At 58.4% G+C, this 22,601-nt stretch overlaps 1 protein-coding gene across 3 annotated transcripts; it reads right to left on the reverse strand.

Annotated features, from left to right (window-relative positions):
• Window positions 1-2,913: 2,913 nt before the first annotated feature.
• Window positions 2,914-22,502, reverse strand: PWWP3A (PWWP domain containing 3A, DNA repair factor). Of its 3 annotated transcripts, XM_046685666.1 has the most exons (16): window positions 22,025-22,045; window positions 21,323-21,408; window positions 20,622-20,890; window positions 20,123-20,193; window positions 19,457-19,555; window positions 19,201-19,329; window positions 17,738-18,517; window positions 16,545-16,646; window positions 14,188-14,258; window positions 12,186-12,262; window positions 11,396-11,456; window positions 8,977-9,052; window positions 8,496-8,546; window positions 7,377-7,813; window positions 5,666-5,754; window positions 2,914-3,474 (listed from the first exon to the last, which is right to left on the reverse strand). In XM_046685666.1, exons 7-16 carry the CDS (start codon window positions 18,306-18,308, stop codon window positions 3,420-3,422), a joined length of 1,590 nt encoding a protein of 529 aa, XP_046541622.1. In that variant the 5' UTR covers window positions 18,309-18,517; window positions 19,201-19,329; window positions 19,457-19,555; window positions 20,123-20,193; window positions 20,622-20,890; window positions 21,323-21,408; window positions 22,025-22,045; the 3' UTR covers window positions 2,914-3,419. The 3 variants fall into 3 exon arrangements, with proteins under 3 accessions (XP_046541622.1, XP_046541621.1, XP_046541623.1); XM_046685665.1 differs by lacking the exons at window positions 19,201-19,329; window positions 19,457-19,555; window positions 20,622-20,890 and adding an exon at window positions 22,483-22,502 and having other exon boundaries at window positions 22,025-22,153; XM_046685667.1 differs by lacking the exons at window positions 20,622-20,890; window positions 22,025-22,045 and having other exon boundaries at window positions 21,323-21,373.
• Window positions 22,503-22,601: the final 99 nt, after the last annotated feature.

Genomic DNA, 22,601 nt, shown 5'->3' on the forward strand with positions numbered 1-22,601 from the left:
ATGATGTAGCCCTGCTGACATGTGACTGACTTCGGGCCGCCCAGCCAAGCGGCTCTTGGATTCCCAACTCACAGAAACCTGGGGAATGTTGTTTCCAACCGCTGGTGCTGGGGTCATTTGTTATGCAGCAATAGGTGACTAACTTGGGAGGGGCAATCGCCACATCGGGCTGAGTGACGGGATGGGGCAGAGATGGGAGGTGAGAGGCTGGTCCAGGAATCCGGGGCCTCGGGAACCGGGTGAGCAGAGGGCTCACCATGACTCCAGGGGCAGTGAGGGCCAGTGGGAGAGTAGGGGGCACGGGGGGAGGGGGGAGAGGAGGGGGAATGGAGGAGAAAGGGGAGTGGGGAGGAGAGAGGGAGAGGAGGAAAAGGGAGGGGAGGTGGGGGAAGACGGAGAGGAGGAGCAACAGGAGAGAGGAGGAGGGAGATGAGAGAGAGGAGCAGAGAGGTGGGAGGAGGGACGAGGCCAGGCCTGCACAGGGACCCTGGGGCGGGAGGGGGACTGGCCGTTCCTCGGGCAGAGGCACTGGTCCGTGGTTTGAGATTCTTACCCGGTGCATTTTTTACATCAATTTTTTAGACAAATGATAGCCCTGAAGAGGGGCCAGCGTGTGCACTGAAACGGCCCGTTCCGGGAAGCGGTGACGTCGGCGTGTGCTGCTGTCTCAGTCGGGGGGCTGGAGCGGCAGAAGCACCCGCAGGGGCTGGGGGGCTGGACGGGAGGAGGCTGGGCGGAGGGCAGGGCTGGGCTGGGGAGCCGGGGGAGATGAGGAAGGCCAGGGTCGGGGGGTGCCGGGGGGCCCTGGGAGGGGAGATGGACGGAGCGGTGGGGAGGCCGCACAGAGGGGCCACGGGTTTGAGACACCAGCTGGCAAAGGGCCAGGGAAGGGGCAGAGGACGTGGGCAGGAGTCTGGGGGGAGGCAGCAAGGGCCCGTGGGCTTGCAGACTAGGGCGCTCCTGGCATCGAGTCGGGGGGCCGAGCATGCAGCTCACCCCCCACAGCGCCCAGGACGGCCCCCCTGAGAACGACCCGGCCCGATGTCCGCAGTGCTTGGGGGACACAGGCTCCGCCGCCAGGAGAGAGGGGTGGGGGGATCGAGGCCGCTGCTGTGTAGAATGGGGTGCAGGAGGGCTGGGGCAGGGAAGTGTTGTGCTGGGTGACGTCTGTCTTGGAAGCTTCAGAAGCACGTGACCTGGGCTGGCTCCCCCAGGGGGGCCTGGGCCACCTCTCAGGCCCTTCCAGAACCTTCCTCACTTGGCATCCTAGTCAGGTCAGCTGGCTCTGACTTCCCCATCTACTGCCCAGCCACCAATCTGGAGCGTCAACAGACCGCCCCACAGTGGCCTTAGGACAATCACACTCAGAATCAACAAAAACCATGCCACAGCGAGAGCCCAGAGCACCTGCTGGGTGCAGGACCGGGATGCGGGACCAGGATGCGGGGCGGGGGCCTCGGGCGCTGCTGATCAGCCCCGCGTGTGACAGAGTTCTGCTCTGCTCAGGCGGAGGTGGGAACGGGACCGGGGGACCCCTTCGAGCTCCCGGGGACGGATCCTTCCGAGAAGCAACATTTCGGGGATGGTGCAGCCCACGAGGTGCAGACGGCGTGTGGGGTTCAGAAAAGCAAAGCCAGGCTCCAAAACGACGTTTAATTCCAGTCTGAGTAGTTCAATTCCACCACCGAAGCTTAGGAACACGGGAAAGCTCAGCAAAGGAACAGATATAAAAATACTTCATGATGACGGAATGTTCCCACGGGAACCTCGCAGGTGTTTCTAACCCACGGCCCCCGAGAACGTCCCGAGTCTCTAAGGCGGAGGCTGTTCCCGCTACCGACCGACTTCGAGGGTTGCTGTCGGAGGATTGCGTGGTCGGACTTTTCTGGAAGGAAGCGAGGCCCACTCTGGTGACGCTGGTAGGGCCGTCCTCCTCGGGGATGGGGCCTCTGTCTGTGTCCAAGGGAGAGTGACCCAAGCAGGGCCAGCTGCCAACCGGATTGGTGCATCGAGGCTTCGGGCCACATGCCTGGGCCCCAGATGGGACACCCCGAGGGCCAACCCCGAGGGTCGGAGGCAGAACCACCAGGGCCAGGCATGCCTGGATTTCCTGTTCTTAGATTTGATCAAAGTCAATGAAGATGAAGACCGCCGGGGGGTTCCAGGTGGCCTGACACCATCCCCAAAATGTCATGGTCTCTACCAGACCAGAGACGGCCTCTGCGGCTGCCTCCTGTTCAGACACCTGCCTCTCGGGGCATGCACCCCTCCCCACGTCCACGAGACCCTCATTCCACTCCCCTCTGAGCTGCTGCTGTCAGGCCCAGGGCCAGCAGGAGAAGGGGCCTCAGCCCTCCCCAAATGCAGCATTCCTGTCATTACGGTGGGGCCACCAACACAGCCAGGGGGTCACACGGGGCAGGGTCTCAAAATTAACTTCACCAACGTTTATTTCCACACATGGTCTCGCACTGGCTTAGAATAAATAATTCAGTGGCATGTGGCTCTGACTTGAAAGAGAGTTTCCACGACCGCGTTTAAGGCCTGGCTGAGAAAACTGAGTCACAGACCTTCACACAGCTGACCCCAAAGCCCAGGCTGCTGAGCCAGGGACCCTCGGGCATCTTGGTGACTCAGCAGCAGGGGACCTGCCTTTGTGCCTCGGGCAGGAATGCCAGCCTGGCTTCCCGACGACGACGGCCTCGTTTCTGCAAAAGCTGGGCCCAGGCGGCGAGCTCGTGTCCTGGACGCTGCGACTCCATAGCCTCGCGCACGGTGACCTCGGCTGCCCCGGTGGGAGCGGTGGGCACGCGGGATGGTCACAGCAATCCCGGGAGGCGACTGAGACCACAGGGGTCGGCTGGGCGGTGACAACGCTCAGCCCCAGGACAGACGCAGCTGAGGAAGCCGTCCTCCCACATGAGCAATCACAGGAATGCTGGAACGTGAGAGTGGCTTGTCTTCACATCCGTCTCTTACAAACACTGGTTTTCTTCAGAAACGCCTGGGGTGGGAGCTGCAAACCTGGGAACTATCCTGAGAAGGAACCACGAGAAGGAGGGGGAAAAAAATCCTGGAAAATTACAGCGATGCTTCTGGAGCTAAACATTCACGCCAGACTCTCCCTTAAATGTCCTGTTTACTATCAGATACAAGGTTTTTTAACACAAAATAGCAAATGTGTGCCTTATATTAAACTATACGATATGGTCACATGTAATGATACAAAATAAAATAAAATGGCACTTCTGTCCTTTTGAAAACCTCGGGGAACTGTGTTCTCCCAAAAGAGCCAGGAAAAGAGAGCCGGCTCTCGGCGTGTTCACGAAACCGACTTTCCGGAGCCGTGGAAACGGGACCCCGGATGCGAGGCCGGCAGCCCAGTCCCCGACGCCCAGCACGGCGCGGCCCCTCCAGCGTCAGCTGCGCCGACTCCTCTCCTCCAGGAGCTGGTTATCGAATATCTGTTTTTCCCTTCGGGAGATAAAAGCAAATAACTTCATTTTAGTAATTAATCCGGGTTCAAAGGGCATGAAACAGGGGAGTTGGCGTTCGATAGGGACAGAGCTTCAGCCTGGGAGGAAGGACGGTCCTGGAGACGGACGGTGGGGATGGCTGCGCGACAGTGGGACCGTGCTTCATGCCTGGGCTGTGCACTGAAAAATGGTGACAACGGTCAATTTTATGTTACCGATATTTTACCACAATTGAAAAAATAATTTTTTTTTTTACAAAGGAATATGCAATATCAAACTGTCCTTAAGCGATTTGCCTGTCAAGAAAAAAAATTATGTTAACAATTCCTTGGCTCGCCGCCCCTCTCAGGGCAGAGATGAGCAGGAAACATCGATCCCGAAGGTGACCCGGGAAGTAGCGGATGATCGGCGAGACACGGCGAGCGGCCGGCTCAAAAGAAGAAACACAGGGCCTGGCCCTGTGGCCGCGTGGTTAAGTTCGCGCGCTCCGCTGCAGGCGGCCCAGGGTTTCGTTGGTTCGAATCCTGGGCGCGGACATGGCACTGCTCATCAGGCCACGCTGAGGCAGCGTCCCACATGCCACAACTAGAAGGACCCACAACGAAGAATATACAACTATGCACCGGGGGGCTTTGGGGAGAAAAAGGAAAAAAATAAAATCTTAAAAAAAAAAAAAAAAAGGAAGAAGAAACACAGGTCGCCTTGAGAACGACCACGATGGAAGCAGCGCGAAGACGGCTTCCAGCACAACCGCACGGCTGGGGCTTAAATAAAGCCGGGTTTGCGCACAACCACAGGAGGGACAAGAGGGACGAGAACCAGTGGCTCCCACCGTCGGGGCGAACAATCCCGCGATGGACCGACTGTGCACCCAGAACCGGGGCCAAGGGCAGAAACGGCCGCCGCTCACTCATCACGTCACTCAGCCCACGACCCCCGGGGAATGAGCCGGTGGCCTGCGTGTCCACCCCAACCCGCTTCTCTGCCAGCCTCCCGAATGCGCTTTCTACGGGGCATCTGAGACGTTCACGGCCCGCGAGGCTGCGGAGGACTCGGAACACTTTGTGACACCGGCAACTGGGAACGGCAGCTCCTTCAAAGGAAAACCAGGAAGACGCAGAGACGCCGTCACCGGAGCAGAACGGGTGGCTGCTGGGACAGGACGGAGGGAAAGGCCAGCGAGAGCAAAGGTGGCCAGCTCCGACCTCAGCCTCCCGGGACCACCGTTCGCTGCGGGTCTAGCGAGGGCACCGGGGCTGAGCGCTGAGCTCCCGCACAGACGCGCCAGGCCTCTGCCTCCAGGGCCCCTTCGTGTCCCGTCAGCTCAGCTGCGTTAAACTCCTGAGTCCAGAGCCGAACGGACTCCCCCGCGGACGGACGGGTGCACAGGAGGCCTCCCATCCACTGCACAGGTCGGCGGCCTCTGGCCCCCCGGGAAGCCGGGGGGGCCCACCCGGGAAGGATGCGGGCCTCCCGGGAGCCAGGAGTCTGTACCGTCAGGCGTCCCGGGACGGAGTGCCCGCTCGGCCTGGACGGAGACCCTGGCCCGTGACTCTAGTTGAGTCCTCAGCCTGTCAGTGCCACGCGGGCCCCGCCGTCCGCAGCGAGGCCTGGCAGCGCGCCCAGAGTCGGGATTAGGGGCTCCGGGGGCCAAAAACCCAACGGTGGCTAAACACACGGAAGTGAGGGAGACATCTTGATCACGGCATTCTTCCGACCTGCTAGGAACCGTCAGGGCGACTGCGGCCGCTTAATCTGGCTGCATTTTCTCACACAGCCACGGTGGTGGAGCGAGAGGGGGAGAAAGCAATGCAAACAGGAGCCCGTGCCAAAGAGATTAGGCACAGCAGGCCCGAGCACGCGTCCACCCGCCAGCCCCGGGCAGCTCCCGCAGGCCGGCCACGCGGGGCCTGGGCTGGCGTCCAGCTCTGCCCGCTGTGACCGGCTCGGGGACCCCGGGCCCACTGCCCAAACTGGCTGGAGGACAGGCATGCTCACTGCTGGCTGCGCCGGGTCTGCCTGGCGATTCCTGGGCCAGGCGCTAACGCACGTTCTCAAGTTCACACGATTCGTGTACCAAGCAGGCGTCTGGACCGGCGCGTCGGGTCACGGCACCAGCGGGTGTGGAAATACAAGGCTTTGAAGAGAAACTGCAGAACGCTCTGGGAAGGTCGGCCCGAGCGGCTTACCGGTAGCTGAGCGAGGGTCCCTTTATGTACTTCTCCTCGGCCGTCTTGTAGTCCACTGCGTCCACGGCGGAAATCGCACAGATGATGGCCTGCAAGGGGCAGAGCGGGGAGCCGCGGTCAGTTCCACACGCATCGGCCCGCAGACACTTCCCCGTGTATGGCTCGAAAAACACCCACGGAATCCGAGAAATCCCTGCTCGTAGTCAAGTTTCTGAATCACGTCAGTAACGTCATCTTCGGGACTAGACGCGAGAGGTCATGTCACTAGGAGCAGAGAAGGAAAAGCGGAACTGCGACCAACTACTGCGGTGCGGAAACCTACGTTTACCGTAAAAACACAAATAAGCAGAAGTACAATAGTGGTGATTTAAATACACAATAGACGTCTAACATCAAGGAATCATCGTTCGTTTTCTTGGATGGAATGATAATATTGTGGTTATGTCAAAAAAAATTTTTTTTTTTTCTGAGGAAGATTAGCCCTGAGCTAACTGCTGCCAATCCTCTTTTCGCTGAGGAAGACTGGCCCTGAGCTAACATCCGTGCCCATCTTCCTCTACTTTATACGTGGGATGCCTACCACAGCGTGGCGTGTCAAGCAGTGCCATGTCTGCACCCAGGAGCCGAACTGGCAAAGCCCGGGCTGCCGAAGCAGAACGTGTGAACTTAACCGCTGCGCCACTGGCCAGCCCCAAAAAATATTTTTAGAGTCCTTATGGTTTACAGCAGGGTCCCCCTTGGCACTGTGACATCAGGTCACTCTCTGGGGGGCCGTCCTGGGTGCTCTGGGGGGTTGAGCAGCATCCACAGCCCCACCCTCTCGATGCCAGGAGCACCCCCAGTGTGACACCTGCAGATGTGCCCAGACGTGGCCCAGAGTCTCCTGGGGGCAGGACCACCTGTTCTAGAGGGAAACGCTGAAGTATTTATGCATAAAAAATATTTGGGGGGCTGGCCCGGTGGCACAGCGGTTAAGTGCACATGTTCCACTTCAGCGGCCCGGGGTTCGCCCGTTCAGATCCCGGGTGCAGATATGGCACCGCTTGGCAAGCCATGCTGTGGCAGGCGTCCCACATATAAAGTAGAGGAGAATGGGCACAGATGTGAGCTCAGGGCCAGTCTTCCTCAGCAAAAAGAGGAGGATTGGCAGCAGATGTTAGCTCAGGGCTAATCTTTCTCAAAACAGAGAAAATATGTGAGGCCCCCCCACCCCAGAATAATCCAGGGGAGTGGACTGGAGGGACAAAGGGCATGAGGTCACTGTTCCAGCCGAGGAACGGGCACAGAAGGGATCACGATGCTGTTTTATTTTTGTACGTATTTGAAACCTAACACAATGATAAAGCTCACAGTTCTTGACTTTGACCATGTCCTTCCAGCGTGCGCACAGATGCCCGGCAGTGCCCGCTCTGAAATCCAAGACAACTGGAGGGGTCATGGTGGCTCCTCGCCCAGCCCGAGCCCCAGCTGAAGCGCACTGACAAGGTGCGCACTCCCTTTCCCCAGTGACCTATATTCCGGAACGGGTCCCACGTGAGCATGCGGGTGGAGCATGCAGCTCTTGTCCCCCCACGACGGCGAGGAGATTCAAACCCACGGGGTGGCCGGGCTCCACGCTGACCGACGTCCCAGCCCCAAGCCGCCCGGTTCCTGGGCCCTCACCGCAGACCCCCACCCTCGCTGCACAGAACCGCCCCGGCCAGCCACTCGCCTCGGGCAGGAGGACGTCCAGGATGAAGCGGATCCGGTCGCCATTGATGCGCGCCAGCATCCTGCTGCCCGTCTCCTGGAAGAGCCCCTGCAGGTACTTCACCACCAGGTCCAGCTGCTCCTCATCCTCCAGGTACGTCTCCATGCACGTCATGTACTGCCCCGAGTTCAGGAACGTCTGCAGCCACCTGGACGGCTTCCTGTCCCTCAGGATGGCCCGCAGGTGGCTCTCGGCGCCCCGCGCCTTCACGATGTACTCCACCAGCTTCTGGTTGGCACGGTCCCGGGCGGCCCGCGACCGGTCGGGCAGCACTTTCCTGCATGGCGGCCGCCTGCCCTGGGGGCTCCCTGCCGCAGGCTCCTCCTCGTGCCCTTTGCTCAGCTGAGGGAACCTGGTCCCCAGGACGTCCTGCTGGATGGACTTGCGGACGGGGTAACCTGAGGAGGAAGCCACGTCCATGGGCCTGCAGCCCCCTCACTCGCTGTGACGCCCTCAGCAATCACACGGAGTCTGGGGCTGTGGGGAGCAGGCCCCAGGCCCCCGGGACGCAGGCAGGGCGGGGTGCCCTGAGGTCCGAGATAAGCCCCTTGAGCAGGACGGCCCCGTTCCTACAGGGCCCTTCCTGATGGGATCCCTCCGTCCTCTCCCCGACTGTCCTGCAGCCACGTGTGAGCCGACGGAGCGGAGGACGGCCTCCACCCAGCCCGAGTCATCCCTGGCCACTCTGTGAGGACCAGAGGAGGAAGAGGGCACCGAGTGACTGTCGGCTAACCGAAGACGGGAGCCACACAGCAGGCAGACGGAAGGTGCCGCCACTCAGACGTGCCAGCGTCCAGGCGACAGTCTAAAGTCCTTGGTGCATGTCGCCGCTGGCACTGACGGGGGGCGTGTGGGTGCGGGACGTGGTCCCGGCCCCCATGGCAGGGGGAGGAGACCTGCGGGTGCCCAGTGGGCACTGGGGGCAGGTGGCACAGCCGGGGTTTGTGATCTGGGAACAGGCTCGGGCCATAGCACTGCTTCCCCCCACCACAACTGCCCCCGAGCCTCAGACACAGATGGCGGGGGCTCCTAAAGGACTAAAGGGTGGGTCATGCCTTAAAGAGGCGCGGGGGGACTTACTTATATCGGCCGCATAATATTCCAGGAAAGAGCCGGCGAAAGAACCGCAGCCTGCAGAGGGGCGGGGGAGAGCCGTGTTCACACGCAGGGGAGACGCCCGGGAAGTTCCTGCAGGCTCAGTCCACGCCCAGGCAGACCCCTCCCCAGGGAGGGCAGGCGGGACGCGGAACAGCGGGTCAGCGTGGCCGCGGTCCCCAGGGTGTTTTTACTAACAACGCGATGGCTTATGGTTCTCAGCAGCCAGGCCCGGGGTGGCGGGAAACCACCCGAGTCACAGGGAACCCTGTCTCCTGCTTCTCCCCGCGCCCCGGCCTCCTCCCGGCACCCGCCCACCAGCCCGTCGGGGAGAAGGCAGCCCGGGCTGGCCCGACTGCCACCAGGAACGGGCCTGCGCTCTGCCCTCGGCCTCAGGGTCCTTAGAGGAGCCCCACACTGTGTCCCCACCCGGCCCCTTGTCGGAGGGCCCGCAGGCCCCACGTACCAAGCCGGACCCTGTAGTCGGTGATCAGGGAGACGCACCAGCCGATGGCCTGGTCGAAGTCCTCCTTGGCTTCGCTCTGCAACGAGACGCGGTCGGTGGGCGAGAACGGGAGGCCGCCAGGCGCACGGCCCACGTTCCCTCTGTGTCCCACGCCCCCTTGTCCACAAAGGGGACCTGGCAGATGCCCCCGTGGCCAGACCGGGAAACGCACGTCGAGGCCCCGGTCCGGGCCTGGGCTGAGAGTGCGGCAGACCCTACGCGGAGGAGGCCGGAAACACCCCGGAGGGCAGCCTCGGGGCCGCCACAGAAAGACAGCAACAGTCGTGTGCAAGAAACCCTTCGAGACACGTCTTCGTGCCTGTCACTTAGAAAGAGGCAGGGTCGGCCGGGAGGTGGGGACACTGGCCACTGGCAGCAGGACCCACCCGGCCTCCCGGTGCTCACCACAGGCCGAGAACAAGACCCTGGTGAGGACCCCTGAGCTGGAACCATGAGCTCCCGGGAACCAGAGGCCTGAGGGCAGATTGACACCTGCTTCCTGCCTTACTGCCACCTTGGCAGGGCTCTCGTCCCACAGTCGCCGCAGGCGCGGGACAGGAGCACAGTGGGCAGCTCTGAGGGGGGCTCGGGGCCTCGGCCAGGCTCGCGGACCCGCACCGGGGACGGCAGCCTGCGGGGCCCCTCAGGGAAGGAGACACGTGGGGGCCCCGCAGATGCCGCAGACGTGACGGTCACACAAGGGCCGCCGAGGACACAAGAGCCAGTCCATCCACGGGCCCAGCAGAGGCAGAACAGCCTCCTGGGAGGCAACGCCCACGCCCTCGGATGGACCGGCCCTCGGTCTCCCCTCTGCATCCCACCTCGAGGGGGCGTCTGGACTGACTTTTCTCGGAGGACGGGAGGACGGCCAGGGGATCCCCGCCAGGCATCTGGATCATGTGAGACCCACGCCCCATCTACTCGTGACCCAGGCCGCATTACGCTAAATCACGTTCTTCGCGTGTATAAGGCAGGCCGGCCTTGAGGCAGGAGTCCTGCTCGCCTTTCTGCCCAGCCTTCCGCTCTGGGGAAGCTACTGGATCCCCGAGAGGGCAAAGGGCACTGAGGGGAGTCAAGGTGATGCTCTCGGCCCCGGGAGGTTGGGCTGTCAGCTTCACGTGCTCGGGGGTCTGCACCTCGGGGTGCGTGGCAGCCTGTCCCAACGCCCACCAGCCCTCATCCAGAGCCAGCCCGCTGACCGGCATTCTGGCAGGGAGCCGGCACCCGGTGCGGGTTGTGGGTTAAAAGTTGCCGTGAACAAGCTCAAGCAGACGAGATGGACGGGGCAGCGAGGCTCACGTCGTGGAGACACGTGTGGCTGAGGCTGGGGTCCAGTTCAGGTGCCAGCCCTGCCCACACCTGGAGCCCGTGGCTGGCTGCCCTCGGAGAAACAGCACAGCCGGTCAGTGGAAGGCTCCCCGGACGGCCTCCAGCCCCCAATCCCACTCACAGCGCAAGGAGACAGCTTCCCAGACAGGAAGGCAGCGCCGTGACGCGGACCCGGGAGCCCCACTGACTGGCGTGGAAAATCCTACACTGGCTGGAGGCTGACGGGCCCTCCTGCCTGGCTGGGTGGGTCTGTTTTGAAAGGACCAGCTACTGGTGGCTGGCGTGCTCGGGGTATGACAACGAGCCGATTACAGAATCGGGGTCGACGGCCACTAAAGAGCACACAGGGTGCCAGCCCGGTGGTGCAGTAGTTAAGCGCACATGTTCTGCTTCAGCAGCCTGGCGTTCACTGGTTCAGATCCCGGGTGCAGACACGGCACCACTTGCCAAGCCATGCTGTGGCAGGCGTCCCACATAGAAAGTAGAGGAAGATGGGCATGGATGTTAGCTCAGGGCCAGTCTTCCTCAGCAAAAAGAGAAGGATTGGCAGCAGATGTTAGCTGAGGGCTAATCTTCCTCAGCAAAAAGAAAAAAAACAAAAGAGCACACAGATCCTCTGTGGGGTGCTGTGTGCCGTGACCTGGGAGCGTGCCCGGGCTCCCTGCACACCTGAGGCCCACCATGGTCGCAGCACCAGGCTGGGGTGGCGTCCCCATTCCAAGGGGCCAGGGTCTGCCACGCCTGACCCGCGGGAGGAGCCGGAAGGAGCGGGCCTCGTGCCGGGCTCTCCGCCCCCTCACCCTGCAGCCCTGGGCAAACTGTCCTCCATGCTGAAGTCTCAGTTTCCTCACCTGTTAACGGGGGAGACGAGCCGGCAACCCCCAGAGTGGAGGTGACACCCCCAGTGCCGTGATCACAAGAGGAACAGCCGGAGCCAGCCCGGCAGACCTCTGCTGTCACTCCCACGGCCGCCACACGTGCCCACGAGCCGCGGTCTCACGGGCTGCGCGGAGGACCCCGTTCCCAGAAGCACAGGGCCCGGTGCACCTACCAGGAGCGCGTGCTTCTCCTTACAGTCGAAGTGCTTCAGTCTCCTCAGGCACACGGTGATGCTGGACGGGGCAGAGCGGGCAGGCTCACGTCAGGGACGCCACCTCGTGGCCTACGCACAGGTCCCCTCTGACAAAACGAGGGGGCCCCGGCGCCTCTGACGGCACCCATTCAGTATGGAAGGTGACTCTTGTCCCCAGCGGCCTGAGGAAGCCCCTTGGAGCCAGGCCCTGGAGGCAATGGGGACGTCTGGGAAGGCCCCCAGGGGGACGCGGCTGCAGCCGCCACTCAGGACAGGCAGACCCCGGGGCCTAGTCCTCGTGCCACACTCCGGGCCACCGGTGGGAGACAGAGGCAGCACCCAAGTGCCCGAGGCTCGGAGGAGACCAGTCCCGCACGCTCCCTCCCAGATGCGGGCGGCCGCATTTGAGCGCGTTTTCATCCTGTGACTAAGGATCAGGAGAGAGCGACCAGGCAGCCGGCCGAACGGCTACACTCGGGCAGACGCAGATCACGGCCCGTGGCCCTGCGGTGACCACTTTACTACAGTTTGTGGGAACAGGGGCCAGTCCGACGGGCGTCTGGCTGGGCCGCCTTTTGAAGCCGGCAAATAAAATCTGGAAAACTGGACAGTTTGACCAGCTCCTTTAAACGCTGCCTGTGTCTGGATTCCTCTTCCTGGGGTGGCTCCCAGGGGGCAGGTGGACCCTGCTCCCTGGCCCCTCCCGCCCAGCACCCGGGGCAGGCCTGCGGCTGGGGTCATCCACGGGGAGCACAGAGCCCAGCCTTACCCTTTCCCCTTCGGGTTCATGTTCCCTTCGATGAAAAGCACGCTGGCTTTCTTATCTCTCCGCCTGACGCTCTTGACCTGTTGGCCAATCCAAGAAAATAAAGCATCAACCACTGGGGGGACGCTGTGGGGTTTAAGATTCTTTCCTGATGTCATCTTGCTGGGTGTTCAGCTGAGCGACTGGCGTGTGTGGCCGGGAACGCCGCCGGCTCGGGGCGACCGAGGCAGGGGACACAGTCAGACACTCCGACACCGCCGAGCTGTTCACGGCCCACCTGCAGCGGTTTCACAACCGAGCAGGATCAGGTTTCGTCTGGTCTGTTTTTAAATAAAAGCCACTGTGCCTACGGCTGCCTGCTGCCCCTTAACAAACCGTCCGGCCCCTCTCCCGGCTCCGCGGGCAGGGCCGTTCCCATTTTGCAGACGAGAGAGGCGAGCTCAGGACAGCCGGGACCAGCGAGGGCACACGGGCGCAGCAGCGCACCCTCAAACTGCCCCCTTCCTTGGGCAGCTCCCCTTTCGACAGCGCCTCACACGGCCAGGTTGGCCGCAGACTCTGACCCAGAAATCTGTCCCGCTGGTGACCTGTTGCCCAGCGGGGCCTCCAGGGAACCGGTGAGAACAACGGGAGGGCTGCAAGGCCCGGGAAAGGGGGACACGGTTGCTGCCTGGGAGGCTAGAGCTGAGAGGAGCCTGAGGGGCCACAGTGAGCGACCAGGGCCCACACTAAACCCCAGGGCACCTCTCCCCTTGTCCAAGCACGCTTTCTTTTTTTGCTGTTGTTTTTTGTTTGTTGTTTATTTTTGAGGAAGATTAGCCCTGAGCTAACATCTGCTGCCAATCCTCCTCTTTTTTGCTGAGGAAGACTGGCCCTGAGCTCACATCCTTGCCCATCTTCCTCTACTTTATATGTGGGACGCCTGCCACAGCATGGCATGCGAAGCGGTGCCATGTCTACACCCAGGATCCAAACCGGCGAACCCCGGGCTGCCGAAGTGGAACATGCACACTTAACCACTGCGCCACCGGGCCCACCCTAAGCGCGTGTTTTACTAGCAAACGCGCACAGACTTCCATTCCATCCCCCCTGACCCGGGCCAGTGGATGCGAGCAGGCCGCGCTGGCTCGAGGAGAGCAGACCCTCGAGATGACAAAGCTCCTGGGTGGCCGCAAACACCTTTCGGGTTTACATGCCACCATCTCTCGCTAAAAGCAAACAATTGTGGCTGAAAGTGTCAGAGCCCTGTCTCTGCCAGGGTCTGGGTGGCGGGGGGGACACACAAATGGGGGCCATGAGGAGCGGGGATGGAGTCTCTGCCTAAAATATAAATCGACGGTTTGCACCGTCCAGGCGACGAGAGAGCACAACCAAAAATTCAGCCGCATTTAAGCTCACCCACCACACCGGGGCCTGGGACAGACTCTCAAATACCTGTTTCTGCACATGCACCTGGGCTCTACCCTAGAATCTGAGGAATTAAAAAGCTCCAACAGGAGCCGCCCGGTGGCGTACTGGCCAGGTTTGCGCACTCCGCTTTGGTGGCCCAGGGTTCACGGTTCAGATCCCCAGCATGGACCTAAGCACTGCCCATCGAGCCATGCTGTGGCAGCGCCCCAGACACCAAATAGAGGAAGACTGGCACAGATGTTAGCTCAGGGCCAATCTTCCTCACCAAAGGCAAAAAAATCAATAGGGGGAAAAGTCTGAAATGCACGATATTTAAAATGAGCAAATTACAAGGCCTTTTGTTCAGGTGGGTTTTTCTGAGCCTGCTTGGTAAAGATTTGACCTATGAACCTTACACTCATGGATGCCAAAATGACTGAACTCCCTTTATTCAGGCAAATGTGTGTCCAGACATGCCGCCGCTAAGCCCACCGCCTTTTCCAGTAATAATGACGTAGGGAGAGCGCTGGCCCGGTCCAAGAGCGGAGAACTGGGGACGAGCGGGGAGACCCACGGGATCCGACTGACCACGCTTAGAAGGAGGAGTTGTTCTTACCACCGCCGGCCAGAAGGGGTATTTTTGGTATTTAAGCCAGACTAGCATTCCTACTTCAAACGAGCGTGGTTCTAGAATTAGAGAGAGAAAAACAGAAAGAACAGATACATCAGATCCACATCAGCGCCCAGTGCAACAGCTTGAGAACACGATCACCGTGATACTGTCTCTTTCTTTTCTCTGTTTTTTTTGAGGAAGACTGGCCCTGAGCTAACATCCATGCCCATCTTCCTCTACTTTATACGTGGGACGCCTACCACAGCATGGCTTGCCAAGTGGTGCCATGTACGCACTCGGGATCTGAACCAGTGAACCCCGGGGCCGTCAAAGTGGAACGTGTGAACTTAACCGCTGCACCACCGGGCCGGCCCTGTGATACTGTTTACACCTGATGTTAACCTAATTCACTTAAAGGCCACGAGGATCTGCAAGGTCGGTTCCCAACCGGAACCCCAGTGCTGATGACGAGCCGCTGAGCGGTGGGGAGCAAGGTACCATGCTTTCTCAGTGGGGACAATGTGGTGACACGAGGGGAAGCTGGCAGGTGGGGACTCTACCACCTCTGTGCCTTCTCTGGAAATCTCCGATTATTGCAAAATAAAACATTTCTTAGAAAGTGTGGGGCAAAACCAGAAAGGAGACCATGCCACACAACCAAGAGCCGACGGGAGAGCCTAATTGCTAAGGGGCTCCCCTGTCCGAGCGAGCAGGGTCTTAAGAGAGAAAAAAGGCAATTATCAACATGATCAACAGACAACTGCAAAATGGTTTCCGAAGAAAACGTAACTATTTTCAACCAAAAAAACTCCAGAATGAGTAAATAACTGAAATGTTAAAAAATCAGGTAACAAAAACTGACGGAAAGCAGAGGCCGTTCTTCCCCACACAGAGCCGAGATCCTCTGGTCCTGACGCCCCGCTGAAGAAAGGGGCAGCTGCAGAGGGCGACATCTAACAACTCAGAGGTCCACGGGGTGAAAGACGGGACCACTCAAGGAGGGCTGTCACCCCAGAGGCACCCACAGGGTCCCATGAGGACAATGGGCCACGGCCCCGACAGCCAGCTCAGGGCCCAGCCGGGAAACAGCAGACAGACGTCCAGGCTGATGGGGACAAGCAAAACCAAATGGAACCAAAAAACGGGAAAAGAGGAAACGCCCAGGTTTTTCTGGGCTGTGGTGACCTGACCCCGGCTGGCGGTGGTGAAATCAGAAATGCCCTTTTGGAAGAAGGCATGGTACCCCTCCTCTGTGGCCCGGTAAGCCCCTCCTGGGGAGCCGACCCTACAGAGTTATTTCCCAGAAGCACACGCCAGGTGCAGTGTAGCCCCCCAGGCATGGAACAATCTAGATACTCAATGCCTGGGGGAGGGCTCAGTATGTGATCACCCGCCCCTCCTAGTAAATAGTAACTAGTAGCCACTAAGAATCATCAGAAAACTATGCAAAAGTGTAAAAAGGTCTGAGTTATCATTAACTTCAAAAAATGAAAATGCAACCTGCAAGGACACCGCTACAGCAAGAGAAACACACTCAGCATCTTGGAGGAGGAGCGAGCTGTGGACTGAGAGCATGTGCGCGTGGCACGGGGGGCCCCACACGCTGCACCCAGGTCGGCTTCCTGGACCTGCAGGATGTTGCTGTCGGGGAGGCTGAGGGAGAGGCCTCCCAGACTTCTCTGTACTGTTTTTGCAACATCCTGTGAATCTATCATCATTTCAAAATAAAAAGCTTAAAAAAAAAAAAGACTCGACTATGTCGGATGAAAGGTGAAGGGGCGAGTTGAAAGAGGTAACTGGTTCTGAGTCCCTCGCTTCAGGAAGAAACTGACTTTCTGTTGGTTGCTGGTTCGGCATCTGCGGGTCTCTGTTCCTGATCCTTCTCCACAGACGTCAGCGGCTCTTACATACGTGTCTTGCTCTGGTGCAGACGGTACGTGGCGGGAGAGGGGGCGGGCTCCCTCGGGTTGTGGATCCTGCCTGTCTGGACCGACTTGCAAAGGCCAGTGAGGCTGCGGCAGGCCCCAGCACCGGGCCACACCCAAACGATGGCGACAGCACCCGTCTGTGCCCCTCGCCGTCCTGCGTTCCCACCGAGGGACAGGAGGACAAATGGAGGGAGGGAGCGGTGTGCTTACAGGGAGGGCAAGGCCGTCTCTTCCCGGGGAAAGCCCCCTTCCCTTTGTGAGGTCGTTCTTAAGACAGAGAACCAAAACCACGGCACTTTCTAAGGCCTCGGCTCAGCAGGAGAAAAATCAAACAGCAAGAGGCCTTCGGCTGAGATGCCAGCAATGGTCTCGGAACGCCGGCCCCAGTTCCTTCCACGCCTGAGCGCACCCCGGGTCCCCCTCACGTCTTACCGTGGTAGAGGAGGATTCTCGGGGGCTCCTCGTCTTCCTCATCTTCCTCCAGGATGGAATTAACGGAATTAAACTGCACAGACTCTTCAGAGGATGGACGGTCTGCCAATAATGTCAGATTACACTTTCACTGTCATCGCCTTGGTGACTCGTGCCGAGAAAAAACATTTCGTGATACGTGACCATCAACAAGGAGGAAAGATCCATGCTACACAGACTTTCACAGTGCCACGTTCGAATAGGGCGTGCGTGCTTCGCTTAAAGTGCATTTAACAGAAAAATGAAAGAGAGAGAGAGAGAGAGAAAGAGAGAGAGTGCCTTTCACGTCGTACGTGGAAGGCGAGCGTGAGAGGCAGCAACCTGGCACGGGGAGCGGACCGGACTCTGAGTGGGGACTCCTTTCGTGTGGCTTATTCCCTTACAGACCGAAGCGCTCGGTAGAGACAGGGAGCGGGGTGCAACTACGGGGCAAGGCCATGGAGCCGCCACCTTCTCTTCAGAAAATGGTGAGGAAGGGGGTGCGGATGGGTGCCCGGCAGGCTCCCACAGCGCTGGGGGGTGGCCCCCCGGAAGGAGAAATGCAGAGACTGATGTGGGAAGTGAGGGGCGAGGGCATCCGGACACACCTAACCACGCAGACATTACAACTTCTGAATCAGCCTTTCAAACACGAGGGGGATGCCACAGTGTTAGGACGGGAGAAATCACAGCGCGTGGCCGCAGCCACACACAAACATGTCTACGCCGCGAGTCTCACTGAGTCGGGAGCCTTTTAAGTGAGTTAATCACTTTTGAGATTCCTGCCAATTTAACGGCAGTGCATGCTAGCTTCTGCGACACTTAAGAATAAAGGCGTTAATCCCGGGGGAGCAGAGGCAGCAGCATCAGGGCCGCCTTGATTCCCATCGCCAGCCAGGGCTCCACCGCGCTCCACCACGGGCCCCCGCTCCGTCCCCGCCCGCCCTTTGCTTCAAAACAGAAATAAAGACACAGAGACACTCGGGAGCAGTTGAGGTAATTACAGCCCAGGGGGAGAGAGGCGAGGAGGAATGAGGAACTCTCTGCGCTGGGTCTCCTTTGGTAACGATCTCATTAAGATCTGGTTAAAAATACTCACGGGCCTGGCTCCAAATCTGGCCGCGGGAGGACCCAAGCCACCCTCTCCGGCTCCGGCTCCACCCACGAACATTTACCTTCCTCCAGGGGCTGAAGACTCCCGGCTTCCTCTGTGGGGACCCGGGGTGGCGGCGGGCTGGGCTTGGCGGTGCTGCGCAGAGTCATGCATCCCCTTGGCCCTGGCCGCTGGCTGCCATCTGGACACTGCTGCCTGGAGGGGCAGCCTCGGGCCTGCGGGCACCCCGGGGCCAGCAGCAGAGTGGGGCCGCCGGCAGGCAGAGCTGGGTCTCGCCCTTCAGCCCCCGGACCCTCCTCCTTGACCCGCGAGGGCGAGCACGGGGCTGCCCTGGTCTCGCTCTCTTTTTCAGGATCTCCCTCTGGGAGTGAAGGTGCATTCTGACACGGGCTGTGTGCCGAATTTCTTCCCCTTTTCCTCGGGGTCATGGGATCTCCCTGGCGTATTCTTGATCCACGCCCGTCCTGAGAACCACCTCCGGCTGAGGAGGCGGCCGGGGCTCGTGAGCTTTCACTTTTCCCAAGCCCCTTCTTGGGGTCCACTTGGCACTTGGGGTCCTCTTCATGAGCGGGCGAACCTGACAGCCTCTGGCATCCACGTTCCCTCCTGTGGGGTCCGAAACTGCCCGACATGCCTTTGTGGAGAAGAGAGGAAGGGCTGGGGTCACAGAGCAAGGAGACCAGTTCCGTGGGCTTCTCTCTTGGAGACACAGTTCTTGCTTCCCTCGAAGAGCTTTCTCGATGACAACTTGTTCTCTCGTTCAAAACATCCAGAGCCACTCGCAGTGACCGTCGGTAGGCCAGCTCCTCCAATGCTTCAGCGGGTACCTCGTGCTGGGAGGCTGGAGGATGGAAGACAGACAAAGCCTAGTGACATCCAGGGACCCGGGCACCGCTGGCCATCTACTTTAGATCGCTAGCTTTCATCCGGAAAGGGAGGACTAACACTTATCACTTACATCTTCCCAAGAGGAAAGACAAGGTTACAAAACAGCTGTTGGTTCAGGGCTGTGGGGCTCCCATTTTTTTCAAAAAAAAAAAACAAAAACAAACTGACCGACCCCAACCTGATTGGGTTCAACCCAAATTCCTCCAGGTTTCAAAACAATACTGCCCGCATAATGCATTCAGATGTTTCGCAAATCCTCTCCCAGCCTCACAATTTCAAATTCAATCAGGGTCAATAAAAACCCATGCCAACGAAATAAAGGACTCTGCCGGCAATGTATTCTGGGCTGGGGGTGGGGGGTGAGGAACAGCCGATGAAAAGGACTCATTGTGGGCTGGTACGTTTTCCATACTTCTTTGCAAGGGCATTTCAAAGCCAGAAAAGAGCATCACGGGCCTGGAGGTTTCAGCCTGACGCCCCCCCCCCCCCCCCCGCCACACCAACCCCCCAGCCCCCGACACACAGATATGGCGCCGTTTATTTGAACAAGATGATGGATGCAATATCACAACTCAGCGGGCACAATACCTCAATCAGCACAGTTATTTTCCCCTGTTTAATATTAAAGGCACCCACAGAGAATTGGCCCCACCGACACGATCTGAGAGAACAATGACGATGGCGTCCAAGGGGTGACGGTCAACACCACCTAGGGTACACGCGCGGGCGGCCCCTGCTTCGAACAATGGCTGTTTTCCCAAAGACCTAAGAAAATAGGCCCTATTTTATGAACGCCATCGGAAGGAACTCTGGTCGATCTTTTCACGAGACCAACGGTTCTTTGCTCGTGGGAGAAGCACTCCCACTTTGAGGAGAGAAAAGGCATTTTTACGTTGGGGCTTGCAGATCTGCGACTGGGCAAGCAGGCGACTGCCGTCTCCTAGTGCTGTGTGTGTGCGTGATCGGGCCCCCAGCGCTCAAGGTCTCTCACCTATGAAATGCAAAGGCGGGGGGGAGGGGGTCACAGAGGTCCATTTCCGACCGGCCTCACCCCCACCGACGACAGCCCCGCAGACAATGGGTGGCCAGCAAGGCTGACGCCGGTCACACGGTTCTTTCTCCCCGGGGCTCAACCATGGAATTTAAATACGAGACCAACGGCTTCTCAAACCTTGGGCAGAGACCAGGCCAGCAACCGTTCACAGTCTTACTAGGGGATAAGCGGAAAAACAAAAAGGAAAAGTCTTTCTCCCTCTCCTCGGGGTGTCTTGTGCACCCTGGAGGCCACGGACGGGGGTGACCAGCAGACCTCGCCGCTCGCCGCTGGCCATTCTGGGAGTCAAGAACGGGATGGGTTCTAGGAGCAAATTCTAGAAAGTTTTAAGGATGTAGATCCACTTTCTTCCCCCTCCTTCAGCTCAGGGAATTCACGTCCCCTTGTACGAAGGGAAGAACGACGAGCAGGGTCAATCTTTACCTGGAGAGCCGAGCCTCACCTCTTCCCAAACCGCCTCTTACTCTGTTAAAACCTGACGGTGCCTCAGAAACACGCTCTTACCTAATGAGCTGGCGATGTCTTCAATGTGAAACTTCTTCAGGATCTTGACTCGCGTGCTTTTCACCCGAATTCTGCAGGGACAAAACGACCGTTACACACCACCAGCCAAGGCCACGGAGACATTTTCAAACATGTTTTTCTTTAGATGACAAAAGAATCAGATTCGTTTTCTTCCTTCTCAACCTCCCACTTAAACCAGAAGTCACAGCCAACTAGGAATTCATGTGCCTGAGGTGAGAGGCAGCAAGGACCCTGGTGAATGGGATTTTTTTTTTTTCTTTTTCTCTTTTAAGACACAAAAGGTTGGCCGGATTTAAGAGCAAAAAACGAATTCAAATTGTGACTTTTATGAGACACATCCCACTTTCAACTGCACAAATGACTGCTTTGTTAGATTTTCAGAGTGGATGATAATGTCACTAAAAGCTGTTTACAGCCCAGCAGGTGTGTTTTGGTTTAAAAGGATCGGCTTCCCTTTTAAACTCGAGTATTCAATTACCTCGCCAGCCGCGGGGAGAGTGTGAGCTGGGGACTAAGCGAGCTCAGGAGGCAGCTCTGAAGAGCGGGGCAGGCGCCCGGGGAACCTGCGGCTGGAGCTGAGTGCGTTTGAGGGTCTGTTTAGAATTGGGAATTCTCCCACTGCACGTCCCGAGACCATCAGCATACACGATCCGGGCATTTTAATCCTTCTAGATGATCTGATGTCCGTCCACCACCGGACAATCGAGAGCAGAGCAGCAATGCGCTGCCCCAGAGTCGCGTGTTTGCCTTTTGAAAGCCAAACCATAGTTTATTAGACTGACAGGCTCAAACATTAAATATTTCCAAACTGATAGGCCTGTCACACAAGTTTCTGAAAAAAAAAAAAAGATGCACTGATAAAGCTGTGGCAAGGAGATATCCCTATGTGAACCCCAATGGGAGTTTACCTTGTGTGTAAATTATATTCGTTCCATTTTTGTACCGATCTCTCTGGAGATCACACAGAATGCCTCGTACAAATCTTTGATTTCCAAATTCACATAAAATAAAGTCAGCTGTTTTCCTCTTCCAGCGATTACGTGCATTGTTACGATAACTAAAGAGTGAATAAGCCCCTAAGAGTGGACTGCATCTTTTTTTGGGGGGGGTTGGGGGTGCGGTATCAGAAATCCCATACAGAAAAATAGAGATCCATATCGCAAAAACACAACACTTAACTTTTTGTCTAGGGAGATTATTTCAACATTTAGAAAAAATTCCTTCTTTCTCTTATTTTTTGTTGAAGCCTCGGGTCTGGCCAAAACCTATGTTTAAAAAGAAAAAAAAAAAAAAAAGATCCTTTTATTAAGATACAACAAACAGCTGACACAAAGTAAGCAGCAGCGGCAACATAATGACACAAATGTAGCAGCTCATTGATAAAGTTTCCAACCACAGGACTTGAGAGGTCGTCAGTCCGTCTAACCCCTGCTATTTGCAGGTGGGGAAACTGAGGCACAAGAGGTGAGTGGCAGACCCACAGGGGGACCCGGGTTGTGCCTCGCGGCTCAGCCTTCTTGCTACCCCGCCGCTTGCTGGAAAGTCTCCCCCGACAGGCTCGCACTATTTATTTACCATCACAGGGCTCCTTGCCAGAGTTCCTGGAGTCGCAGCCTTACATGCCTTTTTATAGCTGACTGGGAATCTTTTTTTTTTTTCCCCAGTGTGAAAAAAAAGACACTTCTGGAAGCGTAACCTTGTAAGCACTCGACCAAAACCCCAATAAACGGGGGACGAGAATCGGTGCCAACAGATCCGCGCGCTGACTGTTCAGGCTCAATTATTTCACCAGAGCGACGCCTAGGTACCTCCTGACAAAGATTTTACTTGTCACCCGAAAGTCCTTTCTAATTCTTGAAATTATAGAATAATGGCTGTCACCTTCGCGGGCCATAATCGCTTTTTCCATCTGCAGAGGACATACTTGGCATCCGTCATGATTTACACTCATGTGGCAAGAGGGGACGATTTGGCACAAACAAAGTACTCGAAGGTCTGGCGCGTGGTGCCCTGCAACGACATTTGCACGGCGGCTGAGAGCACCGTCTGCTGGCGCGGAGCGCAGACACAGCCGGTGAGGCCGGAGGTGAGCGGGCTCGGCCGGCTGAGGAGCCAGGCCAACTCCGTCACCTCGCGCCGATGCTCAAGGCCAAAAGGGAACCACGGGCCGTGGGGCCTCGGGAGGCGCCTGGGTTTTTGTCATAAGTAAGATACAGCCACGTGCCTTCCCAAAGGTTCTGCCTAGATGATTTTTAAAAGGCTCCCGAATAAATCGTCTCCGTGCTGAGGGCCTGCCTCCCGCCTCGGCACGAGAGGCATTTGAAACCACGGGCGCTTACGGAGGGAGCAGTCGACCCCGTGCAGAGACATGAGACCGAGGACAGGACGCCGGCTGCTCTCTCATCCGCGTGGCCCGGAAAGGCCGGGCCAGCTGCAGAGCGACCGTCCCCACGGCGAC

Source organism: Equus quagga, chromosome 14 (genome assembly GCF_021613505.1).
Source record: "Equus quagga isolate Etosha38 chromosome 14, UCLA_HA_Equagga_1.0, whole genome shotgun sequence".
Lineage (NCBI taxonomy): Eukaryota > Metazoa > Chordata > Mammalia > Perissodactyla > Equidae > Equus > Equus quagga.